We start from the raw sequence: 11836 nt of genomic DNA, 5'->3' as shown, positions 1-11836 counted from the left end.
ATAAGCTGAGCTTTACAATTTTCTTGAATGCTTCAGTTAATTGGTTTGTTTTTTTATATTTTGCAATTTGTTTTCAAATATAAGCAGAAATGTCTTAAGTATTTTAATAATCAATCAATATATTGTCCCTCAGATAATTAGATAAATAGAACATCATGAAATAAAAAAATATACTTTATGAATAATGTGTACAATTACCAGCCTCTGTGATTTGCTTCTGTGTTTTTAGTTTTTTTGTTTTTAGTGGCAAAAAAACTGATGTCCAGGCAAAGAATTTTCTGAGGACAACACAGCATACATACATTCTCACAAGGAAGAGATCTTTTTGACATGTGAACTTTTCCCTGGAGCCAGTATCAGGCTGCACTTTGGCTGCACTTCATTTAACCAATGCATTGAACACTGCAAGTGATAGGAGAGAGCATTATTAGGCCTCGCTGCACTCTGTTACATTAAGTTGCTGTCGCCTTTTTAAATAGGTTCCCGTCATACACTGTGTGACTAGATATTTCCCTCCCCCCCCACTGAAACACCCTTTTCTCATGAACTTTTGCTCGTATATGAAACCCTCCATTGTTTCTTTCTCATATTCCTTCTAATCCAATTGATTATTATTATTTTTATTTTTAAAATTAGTTTAGCTTCTTAATCCGCCTTTCCTCTTAACTCCCGCATCAATTATTACTGTTGGCTTCCTCCAAGCATTCTTCTCAAGCAGCCTCTTTTGCTCTCAGTTTAAAGCTGCAATTATCCAGACAAGATTTTTGTCCATCTGAGGGAGTCAAAATGCTTCTTGTGCTGCTTAAAAGTTAAGCCCTCACTTCTGAGAGCCTGCCAGTTTGTCTTATAACCACAGTTCACTTACAGTCTGGGGATTGCACATGGCTTATTAGTCATGTTTATTCAAATTGATTGACCTCTGGATAACTGTAAGATTTTTTTTTTTAGCATTATAAACAACACACAACAAATGATTTAACAAAGATAAATGTGTCATCCAGTACATACATCGAGGAAAATATATAGAAGTTTTTTTTGTTGTTATTGTAATAGAACAGGACAAGTTTTCGCCTGTTTCACCTATGAGCTGCAGGGTAATGGGAGGTAGAAGGTGTTCAGTTTCAGTCTTCCCTTCCCTCCCTCCTTGTAATCACCAGCCTTTGCATAACACCTCCTGCTGCAGAGAGGTGCTCGTCAGACCAGTTTTTAGTCAGTGTTTGTCCTCACAGGCAGAAGTTGAAACTCAAGAAACTGGATTTTGTTTGGACAAAATTGTGTCACAGACGCCTCGTTTTGTGTGACGAATGTTCAAAGAGAAATGTGGTGACTGATTTGAACACATCTCTCAGGAGGCTTCACAGGACTGCACTGCAAGATAAGACAGCTCAGCACAGGTGAGAGCTGCTTTTACTACAAGCTTAGTGTCTTTAATTCAGTTTTAGTGATCTTATATACAGTGTTTAGCTTCACTATAGTTTCATGGGATTAACTAGGATTAACCTTTACTGTGTTTTGTTTGTTTGTACCATCACTTCACAACCTTTTGTATGAGACATCTTTAGTTTCGCAAGTAAAAGTTTTGCCTCAAACCTCTATGCCAGTTCTTCCTTATTAATGTGCTCACTCACATTAATGTTTCTACTGGCAATATTTCATACTTCTCTGTGTCCATGTAACGATTTATTAAGAGGTTTTCTCAGATACAAGTCAGTACTAACTCCACATCAAAATGTGGCAAAACATTTAGGCATGCCTGCAGCCTGGTGATACCCATAGTTGGTTCTGATCTGATGTTTTTGTTTTCTTGCTGTGCCACCCCTGAATGAGACTAAAACACTTTTAACATTCCCATCGTGTCCTGTCATGCAGGACAGAAATGTGTGGAAAACGAACTGCTGTCTCTTTTACATATATTACGCCGGTTAAACAGAGAATATCATACCAAATAGTGTGTGAGGCAAAGTTTACTACGCTCATGGTCCACTAAAGAAGAGCAAATAACCAACCAAAAATAACCTGCCTGAGCACATTAGCCAGGAACTCTCAAACAGATAACATTCACACACAAGCGCATACAGGCTCACAACGCTGTCCCCTTACCAGAGCCACAGAATGTTTATGATTTCTCAGTTTAAAGTCTGGTAGCTGCGTATGACATCTGAAGTTTTAACACTCCTTCTTCCTAATGTCACTTACTGGAGTAAAACAATAACAGGGAGGAAATAAAATCCATTGTAAAACAAAACAAACGCAGGGTCAAAAGCCCGGGTGTGGCTCTTGCAATGCACATGCATAAATAGGCCACTGGTGCGTAGGAGGGGCGATACAGACAGGTACAACACCTGGAAACTTCCTTAATGTAGAGCGGTGTCTGAGAGGAACGGTTGGCATTTATTGTTTCTTTTTCACTTTAGTTTCCTCATTTCTCTTACTTGAAGTTTTCCAGTCAGTGCTCTTGCTGCCCCAGACATTTCATTACTTAACATTTGACTTCTAAAGACCCACTTCTGGGGGATTCTTATGAAGAAGAAACTTTATGTGCGTCGAGAACTTATTGCTTCCAGTGAAGTAATCTTGGTTTGCTGTAATGTGTTATTCTTGGCAAAAATAAAACATCAAGCTGTATCCATATAAATCAACTCAGTCCTGAGGGGTCAGTGAGAAGGGACAAAAGATCAAGGGTTAAAACATCATCATTCCCCAGAGAATACAGCTGTGTTATTCACCACTGACTCTGTCATAAATACAGTAATCTTTCTGGCCTTAAACACATTTCTGTTGTTCTTAAAATACTTGAGAGTTTAGGTTAAAACTGACTCATGAAATGCCAATCACATATACGTGGCAGCTTTTGTTGGCTGTTGTTAACATATTTTATTTATTTCAATTTAACAAAGGGACAATGTGCAATGACATTGATCATTTACAAGAAATGAAAAGATCCCATCACGAAAAATGACAGAATACAGAAAATACAGGGACCCAGTATATATCGAAAGACACTACAAAAAAGCACGAAATAAAGTATGAGGACCCAATAACCAAATTTTTAAAAATAAAAACCACAATAAAAACAGTAAAAACCACAGATAGAAGATATAGGTGCATATTTCAAGGTGCAATATGCGACAGTCAATAGCTACATTTAAAGTGACAAGGTTGGCTTTAGGATCAGCATTATGGATAATCTTGTATACTAAGCGAATATCTGCGAACATAACAAGGTTATCAAGGCCCAACATTTTGTATTTTGAGAGTAGATCACAGTGATGGAACTGTTGTTTTTTCTTATCCAAGACTTTTAGGACTTGGTTATAGAGTGATCTTATTGGATTTAGAGCAGTCTTGTTTGCCTGAGACCAGGAAGTGTGTGTGAAGGATACAGTATGTAATTAATTTGTTTTCCTGTCAGTCATGATGGACATGAAAAATCCAGAGAAAAAGTATCTCTGGTGAGATACTTGTGAGATAAATTTAGCTTTGGATCTGCGTGCTCTTTCCATAGAAACTTGATTAATAGACCACAGTTGGCAAAGATAAATGTTTTGGATTTTACAATGCTGTAAAAAAACCTTTTTTATGCAACACTGTAGGCTCATCAGTAAATTCAGATTGTCCAGAGGGACTCAGGGTCACAGGGCAGTCTGTTGCTGATGTGGGAGTGAAGTAGTGTAGGGATTTATAGGAAAACCTCTAGGAGACTTTGCCCAGAAATGCTCATCGTCATAGGCCACAGAGAGATCCTGCTCCTAAACACTATATAAAGTCTGAAAACGTCTGGTGCCTGTCATTAACCCGCAGCTGTGAATCATCAGCATCCGGACCATGTTCTCCTCCGCTGCCCCGTACAAAAACCAGCACTACGCTGATCTGAGGAGGAACTGCATCCAGGACAAGAAGCTGTTTGAGGATCCAGAATTTCCAGCCACCAATGCGTCGCTGTATTATCAGAGATCACCTCCAGGGACTGTGGAGTGGAAACGACCCGGGGTGAGTGACTCAGCTGTGGTAGCGGTTCATCAGTAGCATCCATCAGGAAATGCAATTACTGCTGCTGAAAAGAATAGAGTGAATTATACAAACTGCAATTTAACTGAAAAATCCTATAACACCGCTCCATTAGGTTTGTTTCTTCTTTCTTGTTTATGGTAAAGTGTTCTACAAACTTAAGAACAAAGTGTACACCCTGTTCATTTTTCTCTTGCAGGAGATAAGCAATGAGCCCCATCTGTTTGTGGAGGGCATCAGTTCCCATGACCTGAACCAGGGAGTTGTGGGGAACTGCTGGTTTGTTGCTGCCTGCTCTTGTCTGGCTTTGAAGCCAAACCTTTGGAAGAAGGTGAGTTCACTTGATTTATTTACTCTGTGAGTCAAAGGGCTGGTGTATTTGCTGTTGGTAACCAAATTTTAATAATGCTAATAGCTCTGATGAGACAGCAGGAGTGGGGTAAAGGATTAGGGTTGAAACGTGTAACCGGCTGATACTCAACTCAAATCTGGACGTCTCAGGAATTCACCTGAGGGGCTTCACTCATGATTTAGAACGACGCCACATTCCTTCAGTACAATAACGCATAACTTTGAGTCAGATTGTCTTTGCTTGTATATGGTAGTCTATCATATAAGCTACTGTGTTGTGCCACTGCCATGAATTCAAAATAATTCAAAATAATATTTAGAAAACAGTGTGTAGAAACTTGTAGTAGGAGGAAGAGAAGAGAAGCTAGAGAACTGAACACTCAGGAATCAAATGTCAGCCACAAACTTTCTGCTCAGAGTTGTTTCCTCTCCTGCTCAGAGAACTGAGCGTGCAGATTGTAACTGTTAGAGCCAGAGTGAGTCATTGTAAACTCTCCACATATTTGGGCTTTTTTGATCTATCGGGTTAAAAGTTCCCAAAGTGGCTTATTAACTAAAAGAAATAAACTTAAGCATCGAATATTTGTTTACACCATTGTGAACAAGCCACCACTACAAAGTTGCTAAAGCCACAAATGCCTTCAACTGATGACTGGATTTATGCTATTTACAATGTTTCGTGTATATTCTATGTATCCTATATTCTGAAAAGATAAGTGTTCCTTAAATAACTGGAAGAGTTTGTGAAAACGTGGGGAAAATATACCATACATTTATCCCTTGTACAATATATATTATATATACAGTACAACCCATAGGTTATAGATTGTACTTTCAAAATATGTATATATATATATATATATGTGTTCGTGTTGTGTAAAAAGGCTGATATCCACGGCTCTTCTCCTTTGCTCTAAATGCTGTATGACTGATGTATGAGAGTAGAAATTAAAAATGTATTTCTAAGTTGTTATAATGTACAGTATGTCTAAGCAGACTTATGTCATTGCTGAGTGCTATATGTGTAGTTTTACTAAAATCTGTCAGTGACATTACATTGGGAGCCACGTGCCATTTTATTTACAGTAGCTTTATCTGAAAATGACTCAGCAGTCTCACTGATATTTGCTGCATTGTGTTTGTGTGTTTCCAGGTCATTCCTGACTGGAAGGAGCAGGAGTGGGATCCCAAACACCCGGAGGACTATGCAGGAATCTTCCACTTTCAGTTCTGGGTGTTTGGAGAGTGGATAGATGTGGTGGTGGACGACCGGCTGCCTACAATTAACGGAGAACTCATCTACTGTCACTCAAAAAACCACAATGAATTTTGGAGCGCCCTGCTGGAGAAGGCCTACGCCAAGTCAGTGCACTTAAACCAGATTGTCCCTTATTCAGACATTGATTTTCACCTTCTTTTTCATATTCAAAAATATAACTATAAGTTATAAATGATCATTATAAATAATTGGCATTATTAAATACAAATATAGATCCTTTTACCAATACAAGTTCTACTACTTATAACACTAATAGCAACAATACATTAATAATGCATGATAAAATAAAACAACTATTGCTGCTTTTCTTATAAAATTTTTTAAATGTGTTTTGTAATATTGTATATTATATTATACAAATATATAGAATGCTGTCTTGTGTTCAACAGTATTCTTAAATATAGATCATTATATCTTTTAATATTTCTGTAACACTTCCAACTCTAAACTTGTGATTGCCCTGCACCCTGTGTCCAGGCTCTCCGGCTGCTATGAGTCTCTGGAGGGGGGAAACACTGGAGATGCTGTGGTGGATTTCAGTGGAGCCGTGGCTGAAGCCATCAACCTGGAGGCTGGCGCCTACTATAAAGAACAGAAAAAACAAGACCAGCTGTTTGAAGACCTACTAAAGGTGTATGACCGTGGAGGAATTATAAGCTGCTCCATTAAGGTTTGTTCCGTTTCTGAACGTTCACCGCTTTGTCTCTGCTCTTAAGACAAACTGGCCACTGTGAACTGATTGTTTTTATAATTTCATCAGGCGCAGCCTCATGAAATTGAGAACAGGATGGCAAACGGGCTGGTGAAAGGCCATGCGTACTCAGTGACTGCAGTGAAGAAGGTGCGCTTGGGTCACGGGCTGTTGGCCTACTTCAAGAACGAAACCATCCCTCTGATCCGCATGAGGAACCCCTGGGGCAAGATTGAGTGGAAAGGAGCGTGGAGTGACAGGTGAGAGGCTGATAGAGGTAATTTATTCTCCATGGTTTATTTTTTCATTACAGATGATAAAATGGAAAACTCATTGCCTGAAGATGTAAAAGGTGACTGTAAAACGTTGATAGTTTCCTTCATGGAGAAGACACTGTGGTCAACTTAAATTCATATTAGTCAGATTCCAATAAGGATGAGAAAAATATGTCCCTTTGTATGCCCAGTATGGTCCAAAGGTTTCAGTTCTGACCAGTGGAAGAACTCACAAGCTCTCCTGGGCCCTGCATGATAACTGAGATGGAAGTAATTCACCATATTTTAGTGAAACATACGGAGCATATGGAGAGACAGCAGAGACGTGGACATTGCTTTAGAAGTTGTCCGTCTTTTTTCCAATGTGAAATATGCTGGAGCTGCTGTATATCTAACCTGGTAACAGCATCTATTCTGTGAACAAAAAAAAAACACATTTAATGACTCAAAAGGTGGATTTTGTGTGATTCATAAGTGCAATAACCATTTGCTCTGCCTGGTGTCTGTCAGCTCTGAGGAATGGTCAAAGGTCGGTGACATGGAGAGGGGCAACCTTGGCATCACAGTGGAGGATGATGGAGAGTTCTGGTAAGTGGTTAAGTCCCCTGAATTACAACAGTCCAGCTGCGGAGTTTATCTCCTCCATGACATTGTAATCACGCATGTTCTGTTTGCATCCGCAGGATGTCATTCACAGACTGGTGCAAGTGCTTCACAGATGCAGACATTTGCCGTCTAATCAATACTTCGCTCATCAGTATCCACAAGACATGGAATGAGGTCGTGCACTTCGGGAGCTGGACCAAAAACGCAGAGCCGCTGTTAAACCGGTGTGGAGGCTGTGCTAACCACAAGCAGACATTCCTGCAGAACCCACAGGTACCCGCACGCTCCTCACATCACCTGCGTTCATGCACATGCACACCTGTATATTCACTCCTTTTCAACTTCTTTTACAGTATTTGTTTGATGTTACGAAGGAGGTCGATGAAGTTTTGATCTCCCTGCAACAGAGAGACATGAAGATCCACAGAAAAGTTGGCCAAGGAGAAAATTTAACCATTGGGTTCGGTGTCTTTAAGGTAACATATGGTGTAAAACCTCCAACATCCACTAATATACCTGCATAATAAGCACCAAGAGACTTACAAACCAGGGGCAAATGACAGTAAAAGAGAGTTGAAGAGTTTGTGAAACATTGCACAAAGATCAAGAGGAGATTGACTGCAATGATAAGTTCATCACAGAGGAAATGGTGTTCGTCTGGGATGAGGTCGTTAGTCAAAAGTTAGTTTATTTTGGGGGAAAACGGGGTCATTTCATCACATTTTGGCTTTCACAATACTTTTCTGCTCACTTGTTGAGCCAACAGTGAAGAGTTGTTGGGTGTTTCTTATGACAGGCAGACATTACTTGATCAGTTTATCAGAACCAAAACAGACCATTTAACAAGTGGTGAAATCATACATTTAAACACAAAGAATGCACATTCTTTAGTTGATTGTTTCAAGCTGAAAAACAGAGTGGAAACAAATACATTTGGTGACTGTTTTTTCCTGGGCTCTAGGCGAGGTGCAGGCTGTTCAGCAACCCGTGTGCTGGTGCTGCGCTTGTGCAGCCATTATAGAAATCTCGTGTAATTTGATGGTTGCTGGAGATTTTAAAAAAGCCTTTCATTTACATTCCTTCTGAGTGACAATATACCGAATATATATGAAACCACAACCTCACTAAAGGATTAAAAAAAGCACAACACATTTATGGGTAGAATTATACAGTGGTGAGCGACATTCATAAAGTCTATTTAACTCTTGATGTTTTTCAGTAGAAGTTTTAACTGATTATTAAATTACAAAGCCAACGCATTTCTCCCTTAAAGCAGCTGTAAAACATGCCAGACTAGATCTTATCTCTTATGCAGGGATTAGATTGCTACGTTCACATGAGTCCAGAGATCTGGCTAAGTTCTACTCTTACACTCTTATCATGCTCACAGAAGTGCTGCCAAAGGGGCAAATTCTGGACAGCAATAAGTGCTGGTGCCACACAGCACAGGGCCTGTGAACAGCTGCGTGCACGCGGCCTGTTGAAATGCTGTGAGCTTGAAGCCTTAACCTGAATTTAACCCTTGTCATCTATGGTCATTGTGTAAGAGATGTGTCCTCCTCCTTTATGTGATGGACTCCAGACACTGTGTCCACATTCTCTGTTTTATGTTGCTGTCCACTACTCTTTGTGTCCTCAGTCAAAAGAAGACTTTTACTCAATAGTTGTTTTATCAAATTACCAGTTTTTAAGACTTTTGATTAAATAGATAAATATGTGTCAGTGAACCTCTGAGTTTGTCCCCAGCTGGAGCTTGAGGACTACGATGATTATGATGTTAATCCTCTGCATAAGCAAGAAGTATATGCAGTGTAATTATGGAGCATGTCCAACAGGATTTTCATTTTCTTAACTGATCACCACATCACTCATCTTACCAGTAAAAGAACTGTATCACTCTAAACTTACAATAACACTGAAAAAATACACACTTTACACACAAGATTTTATTCACTATTCTGCCACCAGGGGGAAGAATAATATGTGTAGGCAATACACAGCAAAGTATTACTCCACTAGAACGGTTAACATCCATAAAATAACATTTTTATCAAATGTGTATGTATTATATGTTTGTATTGTGTGTTTATTTCAGATGTCAGTGGGTTTACAAGTGTCAAAAAGTAACCTTTGAGTTATAGCATGACATGTATCACCACACACAGTCCATCAAGCCTAAACTGGTTGAACCACAATACTTATGTGTTTATATTAAATATGAACCAGTGAGCCAGTGTTTACATGGGCAAACACCAATGAATGCACATATAAAAATCACGTGCCAGACTTTATACTTGATGAGTAAAGTAAATGAACACTAAATAAAGTTTAAACGGTTTTCCTTTTCCAGGTGGAGCTGAACAGGAAGTATCGGATGCATGACTTCCTGACACAACATTGTGTGGAGACGTCCACCTACATCAACGCTCGCACAGTGTTTATGAGAAGCATGCTGCCGCAGGGCCGCTACGTCATCATCCCCACCACCTTCAGGCCTCAGACGCTGGGCGATTACATGATCCGGGTTTTCACTGACGTGGACTCAGGGTGCAGGTACGACTGTGGTGACAGTGGAGTCGGTGTGAATCAGCAGTTTGGCTCCGCTTAATGTTGGCAGAAAGAAATGTAATGTTGTAAGTTTTATCTTACAATTATTAGGTCTAAAGAGACACTTCAGGGAAATGGGAAACATGCTGTTCTTGGACTGTTCATTTCAGACACTGGTGAATGGATCATTTCCAAGAAAAGCACACAAATGAGTGTTTTGGAGAGTGGAAACTATAAAAATTTACCCGTAATGGATGTCGGTGGTCTGTAAACATCGCTCTACCACTACTTTTCTTGGCCAAAGTTTCTGTCTTACCAAATTTTTCGTTGTTTCTGACATTCTTGTTGGCAAATCTAAACACAGCATCAAATCGTGATTGCTCGCATACAGGCAATCCAAGCTGTCAAGTCCAGTCAGTGTTGTGTCTATGAAACACAGACATAATGTCACAATGTTTGGACTATCAAACTCAGCTTCTCTTCTGGAAGTTTAACTCTCCTCTACTCTCACAGGGAGCTGACAGAGGATAAGCCGAAAGTGAGATGCTGGAGTTCATTTCTGGGATACCCGCAAGTTGTGACTCACATCTACGTCCACGGAGCTGAGGGGCTGCAAAACCAGGACAGCACAGGAGGTTGGAGGATGTCCCACAATCTAGAGTTCACCCGCACGTCTCCTAAACGCTATGAAAAGTCTTCATTCCACCAGTGTAGTTCACTGAAACATGTTGTTACATGTTTTCACGCAGGTGCAGACCCCTACGTGATTATATCCTGTGAAGGCCGGTCAGTGAAGTCCATCATCAAGACGGACACCTTGCAACCAGAATTTACAACCAGCGCCATTTTCTATAGGAAGAAACCCAGAAAGCCCATAACTGTTGAGGTAAGATGGCACCTATCTGCTCCTTATGACTGTAATTAATCTGAGTGACTGGCAGTGCAGACAGATTGTTGGTCACTGTCCTGTGGAAACCATGTATCACCAAAATGAAAATTTTACAGATTCAGAAAAAAAAGCCTTGATTTATGCTCAAAGACATTTTTTTTTATTTTTCAATAATTCAGTGTGATTTCAAAGGGGTTTACTACTAATATAAGGAACTTGTTAACCTTCCCCTAACATGCTTATTAAAAGGTTTTTTGTTGTTGTTGTTATTTTTCTGTATGTATATGTAATGGCAGCTTTTATTTGGCTATATCTGAGAGCACAGCATCATCATGTTTACCTAAACTCAACATAATCAAATGAGAGTCACCAACCCTTTGTCAAAGCCCTTATGATCACTTTGTGATACGGCACAGTGTCCTACTGTATGTTCAAAACTGACTGGTCCTCCTCAGGTGTGGAACAGTAACGCAGTGAAGGACGAGTTCATGGGCCAAGTGGTGCTGTCCGGGTCGGTGAAGGACACCACTGATCCTCAGAGGCTTCAGCTGAGGAAGCGAGGTCGGCAGATGGCTGACGAGATGCCGGGGAGCATCGGCGTGAGGATCATCACTGCGACTCAGCTGACGGCCATGTGACCTCGCCGGTGACCCGAGAGACAGCTGAATCATTTTCAGTGCTGAGCTGTGTGGTGTGAACTTGACACGTGCCATCATCAAAGCACTAAAACCAACAGCAGTATGACCTGTTTTCAGGGCACTATTGGATAGACTGAATGTCACTTCCTGTTTGTTACTTTTAATCAAATGTTTCATCTTCTCTTTTATTACTTTTTTTAAATTACTTTTGAATAACTTATGAAACATTTTTATATTGACGATTTTGCAATTTTCTTGTGAAGATATTTTTTTTTTTTTACACTTCAAATATTATGAGAAATATGGCAATGCTTTGTCATTCAAGTCTTAGATACAATTATATTTATGGCCTATATAATCATCATTATGCAGAGAACTCACTGTATGCCCAACTCATAATTCATGTATCATCTGTCTCTTTAATGCATGTTCCATCAGTTCATATCATCATGTTTCGTTCTCATGATTATTAACAAAATGCAAAACCATGAATAACATAACAAATTAAAATAAATCCAACCTAAGAATCATGATAGCCAACAAGCATCGTCA

General features: G+C 39.7%; 1 protein-coding gene across 2 annotated transcripts; it reads left to right on the top strand.

Annotated features, from left to right (window-relative positions):
• The first annotated feature begins 1201 nt into the window (after nucleotides 1-1201).
• LOC111666240 (calpain-5-like) lies at nucleotides 1202-11827 on the top strand. 2 transcript variants are annotated; one of them, XM_023421520.2, is made up of 13 exons: nucleotides 1202-1394; nucleotides 3816-3990; nucleotides 4208-4339; nucleotides 5513-5721; nucleotides 6116-6308; nucleotides 6399-6589; nucleotides 7115-7192; nucleotides 7288-7483; nucleotides 7564-7686; nucleotides 9561-9763; nucleotides 10271-10392; nucleotides 10507-10643; nucleotides 11102-11827. In XM_023421520.2, exons 2-13 carry the CDS (start codon nucleotides 3826-3828, stop codon nucleotides 11282-11284), a joined length of 1932 nt encoding a protein of 643 aa, XP_023277288.1. In that variant the 5' UTR covers nucleotides 1202-1394; nucleotides 3816-3825; the 3' UTR covers nucleotides 11285-11827. The 2 variants fall into 2 exon arrangements, with proteins under 2 accessions (XP_023277288.1, XP_023277287.1); XM_023421519.2 differs by having other exon boundaries at nucleotides 3802-3990.
• The last annotated feature ends 9 nt before the right edge of the window (nucleotides 11828-11836 follow it).

The sequence above is a fragment of the Seriola lalandi genome, unplaced genomic scaffold, assembly GCF_002814215.2.
Source record: "Seriola lalandi dorsalis isolate HSWRI2012SDOR001 ecotype SW California unplaced genomic scaffold, Sedor1 jcf7180002054672, whole genome shotgun sequence".
In the NCBI taxonomy this organism is placed as follows: Eukaryota; Metazoa; Chordata; class Actinopteri; order Carangiformes; family Carangidae; genus Seriola; species Seriola lalandi.
The sequence above is the reverse complement of the archived record's forward strand: the minus strand, read 5'-3'. Positions and strand labels throughout refer to the sequence as shown.